This window comes from Malurus melanocephalus, unplaced genomic scaffold (assembly GCF_030028575.1).
Source record: "Malurus melanocephalus ecotype Western Australia unplaced genomic scaffold, MMel_1.1 scaffold_47, whole genome shotgun sequence".
NCBI classification, from domain to species: domain Eukaryota; kingdom Metazoa; phylum Chordata; class Aves; order Passeriformes; family Maluridae; genus Malurus; species Malurus melanocephalus.
Window position 1 is genome coordinate 2,901,147 of NW_026623279.1, and position 6,243 is coordinate 2,907,389.

Here is a 6,243-nt window from a genome sequence, read left to right on the forward strand (position 1 = left end):
CTCATAATTCTCAATAAGAGRCCCTCTCATCCTTAGAGTTAATGGGTCCAGAGCCATCAAACTGTGGAAGCACCTGTGGCAGAGGCGAAGGAAGGTAACAAGCCTTGCCTCAGAAACCTCCAGTGTGCAGCCAGACATGGCAAAGTAAAGGTGGAGGGGCTCTTCGTGTAACCAGGGCAAGTAGTTTAGAGATGATGAGAAGTGCTGAATTTACCTGATGGTTTCAAATGAAGCAGACAGTGGCAAGAAGATTAAAGGTCTCTAGTTTCTCAGCTGGGGCCAATGACTTTGCTGATGGTAGTATTACTTATGTTTCCTGGAACCCAGGCGGAAACTACATCCTCATCATCCCAATACAATGAAATTTTCACCATCCAAATACTTACAACATACTTGAGCTAAGAGCAGTCTTTGAYAGAGACATTTTTAGCTTTATTTTAAGTGTAATGTCTTTACATATTGTGTAGCTTCTTTGGAAACTTTTATTTTGACTAAATGGATGAGCTGAAACACAGTTAAACTTCACAAAATAACTACCTACATCTTAKCAAAGGCTRTYYTTTCTTTTTTCCTTTTTTTTCCCCTTGGATCATGCCTTTCTAGAGCTGCTTGCCAAATCCAAACTGTGTCTAAACAAGCTTTATACTTTATTATGTTAAGGGTTGTGAATAGAGCATGGGCTCATATAATTAATTATTAACAGAAACAAATCTGCTTTTAAAATTTTTTTAAGAAGCATTCTGAGGAAATTCTTTTATCAACAGACAAATTAGGTAATACTAAGCTTCATTAGAACTGAAGTACGACAAGTATCCACTTGCCCGATAAAAATCCCTCCTTGTTCAAATGAAGCAACCATTAAATATTTTATAAAACACATRAACAGTACAACCTAGAAGAGCCATGCATGCTAATGAGCAAGAAGAATCAATCMGTATGCAACTGTTAACAGGAACCACTTCCATTATCCTTTTGGAAAATATGCTAAATTGCATGCTTAGACACCAATTAAAGCATACAAAATTGTACACAAATGAATTTTCAGTCACAGAGTTCCACTTGCAGTTCCAAAAGTATCTCTCTTTAGATGCTTTGTTTTACACTGTATTGATGACCTTATATTGCCAAATTGTATTTACACCAGACTATATTCAARAAAGTCATCTTCTCTTTGAGGAAASAAATCCAAAACACCAAACCCAAAACSTAATGAAGTTATAGGTTTATATACCTGTGTGCTAATTTGAGTTCTTAAAAATTTCAATTTATTAATGGCTAAAGACTTTTAGATGCTATTAAGCAAGAGACTAATGGTGGATATTTCAGAATCTTCTACAGAATACCAAACTATAACAACAGTACAATTTTCTAGTGAAAATTTTCTTATGACCATTTTCTTATGACCACAAAGTTAAAAAGTTTTCTGGAAAAACACTACATTAACCAGGCATTATGAAACTACTTGCCATATCTAACACACACCAACRTTTTTTCTTGTAAATAATTTCAATTTCTTTCACTCTTGTGACCTATCTGGTCAAGTTTCAAAACAAATTAATATCTCAATTTTAGGGTCTCATTTTCCCTTTCATATGATTAAAAATTTTCTCATATAATTTTATGAGTAGCTTGTTCTGTTAATATCTTCAAACAATAACATGAGGTAGTAAGCTCTTTTTTATATCTATGTTACTGTCCACCTGCACATTCAAATGGTATCTTTCATAAAATACAATCTTAACATTTTTTCTACAAGAAACCACAAACTGCTTTCAGAATGTAACACATTTCAGCCTCAGCTGCTATGAATTTCTATAGTCAATAGATTARTAAAATATCCCAGATTTTATAAAACTGCCTGTGGGAAAAGAAAGCCATTCTATTAAAACCAGTATTTCTGAAATATCACAAAACTATCACAAGCACTGCATCATAGAATATTCTGAGTTGGAAGGGTCACAGAATCACACAATCATTAGGACTGGAAGGGACCTATGGAGATCATTGCATTCAACTCCCCTGTACCAAGGCAGGGTCACTGAGATCAGGTCATACAGGAGCACATCCAGGTGTGTTTTRAATGTCTCCAGAGAAGGAGACTCCATGACCTCCTTGGGCAGCCTTTGCAGTGCTCTGACACCTTCAGTGTAAGGTTCTTCCTCATGCTGAGGTGCAGCTTCTTGTRGCTTAGTTTAYGGCCATTACTTCTTTTCCTGTTSCTGGACACCACAGRAAGGAGTMTGGCACCATCCTCTTGGTGCCCACCTTAGAGATGTTTGTACGTATTCTTCTCCAGACTAACCAGGTCCAGCTCCCACAGACCCTCCTCAYAGGAGAGATTTTTAGCCCCTAATCWTTATTTTTAATAATAGGCAGAGGGCMCTCCMCTGGACCCTCTCCAGTATCTCCTTGTCTTTCTTGAACTGTGGAGACCRGAATTGAACATAATACTCCAGAAYTGTCCTCACAAGGGAAGGAGGATCAGCTACTTTGACCTCCTGGCTACAYTTTTSCCARTGCACACCATTACTGAGYCCAGCTCCTGGCCCTGCACAGGACAGCCCCTCGAATAACACCCTGTGCCTGAGAGCATTGTCCAAACACTTCGTGGTGCTCCAAACACTTCCTGCTGCTGYRACCACTTCCCTGGGGAGCCTGTTCCAATGCCCAACCACCCTCTGAAAAATAACCTTCCTTTGCCACAATTTTACTTCACACTGAAGTGAAACAGACTGGTTYGCAGTTACCAGGGTCAACCTTCTTGCCCTTCTCAAAAATTGGGACAACATTTGCCAKTTTCCAGKTGACTGGGACCGTCCAGATTACCAAGAACATTCGAAATCATTGAGAGAGGCCTTGCAACAACATCAGCCATCTCTTTTAGTACTTTTGGATAAATTTCATCAGACYCCATAAACTTAGAGAAAGCCAGCAGGAGCAGCAAACCCTGTGCAATTTTGGGGTTGGGTGGGAGTTAATTTTCACAGTCAGGGTCYTGTAGCTCAGGGCATTGGGACCATCTGAGTYGATCATTAGTGTTGAAGACAGAAGKGAAGAAAGCATGAAACACCTTTGCTTTGTCTATGTCCCTGTTTGTGAGGTGACCGTACTCGTCTAAAAAACAGACCAGTGTTATTTCTGGACCCTTCATTATTAAGGCATTTTAAAAAGCTCCTTCTATTGCCCCCAGCAGTACTGGCCAGTTTCAACTCTAATTGGACCAATTTTCTTCCTACAGTGACAAGCAGCCCCTCTGTATTCCTCCAATATTACCCAACCAAGTTTCCACTATGTGTACACTTTTCTTTTTGCCCTTAGCTCCAGAAGATCCCTGCTTAGCCAAGCTGGCCTTTTGCCTCACCTGCTTGGCTTCTGACATTTTCCARTTGTTTGCTCTTTAGCTCTTAACAGGTGATACTTAAAAAGTGACCTGCACAGGTTCACCTCAGCACCTTCCAAAGCATTTCCCATGGAGATCTTACAATTTCCCTGAGTAGCCTGAAGTCTGCTCTCCTCATATCCAGAGCTGAAGTTATCYGAGCACTTTTTCTCTTATCAACAGACATTTCCAACTCGACTGCTTTATGACCACTGTGGCCAAGACAGACACAGATGATACTTCACTCACAAAATCCCCTTATTAACATGCAACAAATCCAGGAGAGCACCTTTCCTAGTCCACTCCCTTAGTACCATAAAGCTAATTGTCTGGATGTTTTTAAGTCTTCAACAGAAGTGAAGGCCACTGATTAGAGGATTAAGGTGCATGATTTAGGGGTAAAAAGTATTGACTTAGAGGTATAAAAACATGTTCATTATGTAAACATGTTAATATTATTGTTTTCTTTTTGCTTTTTCATGTAACTGAAATTCATTCTTTCCTAACCAGTGACCAGAGATTACTCAGATTCACTGTTGCCTCTAAATTAACTTATTGTAATGATATCCACAAACAGTTATACAATGGTTCAGTGCTGGGGATATAAATTCTGAGAGTGAATACAATTTAACATACATATATTTTTAAAGCTTTCCAGTAACAAATAGCTCTTAAGAATGGTTTGGGACATACAAAGCATTGCTAATTCAAACTTACCCTCAAGTGCCTTAAGATAATGTGAAAGTCTTTRTAGCTATAATGCAGTGGATTAACAAATATCAACTTATCTACTAAATTCAATTCTTAATTTTCTTTTCCCCTCATTCTTSACCCCGACAAAAAAACCCTGACATTAATTTTAATAAAAGGGGGAAAAAAGKGTGCCACTTACAGTTCAGTTACGTCTTTTGGGATGCCTTTAGGCAAAGCTTTTAGACCTTTGTTGCTGCAGCGAACTACTGTGTCCAGACAAGTACATTCTGCAGGGCAGCGGGCCAGGGGAGAGCAACTATTGTCATCATTTCCTGGTTAATAAAAACAAACAGATGCTAAGATTGCTAATAAATGTCACTTCAGCATTAGTAGTAATAGCCCATCTGGACTTGCTTTAAKCCAACATGATATTGCTGCATTATAATACCTCAAGGTAGGGAAAAAATTGCATAATCTATGTAAACCATCACTCCAAGAATTTACATTTCAAGTGATGCTTCACTTAATAGAATGATGTTTAACCCTGAAAAATCATTAAAGAAAAAATAAATCCTGAAATGAAGACAATAAAATTAACAAACTTTTTAAAACAGTCTCTTTAAAAATAGATACAGCCTTGAAAATTGACAAACCAATAATGCACTAAAAGGAACTATGTGTGAGAGATGCCAGATAGCAGCATTTCCTTTAATTAAGAGTTAACGAAGCCACAAACTATAATATGTCATGTTATTTGATCAAGAAACCTGAAAGTGTGCTTGATTCAAGCATCAGTGTTTGAAAATCTGTACTATAACATTTGATCAATTTTTTTAATATTATTTCTAAATGATTAATTATAGTACTGAACATAGGGAAGAAAAGCTTTTGAAGGCATATATACAACAGCCAAAAATGGGTGGATCATCCAAAAATGGGTGGAAAATTTTTAAACTGACATAGAAACTGAGCATGAAGGCCTTTAAAGTGCAATATTTGGGGATCTATGGGAGTCATGCAGCTATCCATATAAAAGCTGAAATTATAAAAGGTTCAAATATTGATTTCCTTACCATCATCACATGTAAAATCCTGAATTGCCACATCCTGGATAGGAATCTCTTTGAGGAAGTAGGGTTTTTGGCAGCGAGGGTTTCCCGTCACGATGCGTTTCTTCCTTAGCCAGTCCCCAAGCCACGCGAGATGGCAGTTGCAGTTGAAGGGATTGGCCAAGAGGTTTCTGAGAAACACAGGAAAGTTTATGTCAGATGACATCATCCTTTCATCCTTAGGATTCTATTTCTATTTTCAAATAAGCTTACCTTAAACACTCTTCTTCAAACAATACTGTGTGTAAACCATGGGTGAAAGTTGTAATTTAGGCACTGTGTGRTGAATCTTGATACAACTTGTTTAGAAATAATTTAAAACTGTCAAAGACCTGACTTCATGTCAAGCCACTCTGTACCAATAATGCAGTAATTTCATAWAGAGATGGAGGCTGATTACTTTACATTATTAGCTTTAACCTGACAACAGCTATTCCATTAATTTATCATCTCAAGATTTCCATCTTTTATTTGCTCCAGAGAATAAGTTTCCTATCTGAAGTGACAGCTAAGTTGATTACATGCCAGTTACAAAAATGAATTTACTTCTAAAAGCCTCAGTACTTYTGGCATCTCCTTATTTCAGCACAAACCTATTGACAATTCCATAATTTATAAACATGTCATCCTTAATATGCAAAATTAGTAACTGGGTGCAAAGTGTCACTTTTCATGTAAAAAGGGGATTAAGTACTTTCCTGAATGGTGCTACCCACAACCAGCATTTCTTCATGAAACTGAGTGGCAGCTTTGCTTACTCTTTTTACTTCCCTTAAATTACATCACATTTAAATAAAAGAAGGATGATTCTTTTTACAGAAAATGAGACTGAAGCTTCATTATAAAAGACATATGAATTAACAATTTCAGCAGGCCAAGGAAATTTAAGGTAGCAATTGAGTGGCACAGGGCAGAAGGACAGACAACATGGTGATACAACCAGCAGTGATTKTGTGCTGCCTACCCAAAATGTGGCTTTCTACCCTGGTTTTGGATCAGTGGGCTTCCACAATGGGAGTGAGCAGGATGATTTTCCTGCCTTCTTAGACACTTCTGAAAAAC

General features: G+C 37.8%; 1 protein-coding gene across 1 annotated transcript in view; it reads right to left on the minus strand.

Moving 5' to 3' along the window:
• Window positions 1-6,243, minus strand: part of SLIT2 (slit guidance ligand 2) — a 259,493-nt gene that overhangs the window by 47,800 nt on the left and 205,450 nt on the right. Inside the window, exons 18-19 of the mRNA XM_057365074.1 lie at window positions 5,146-5,312; window positions 4,272-4,404 (exon numbers count right to left, since the gene is read on the minus strand). Coding sequence (XP_057221057.1) covers window positions 4,272-4,404; window positions 5,146-5,312 — 300 coding nt within the window. The remainder of the gene's footprint in view (window positions 1-4,271; window positions 4,405-5,145; window positions 5,313-6,243) is intronic.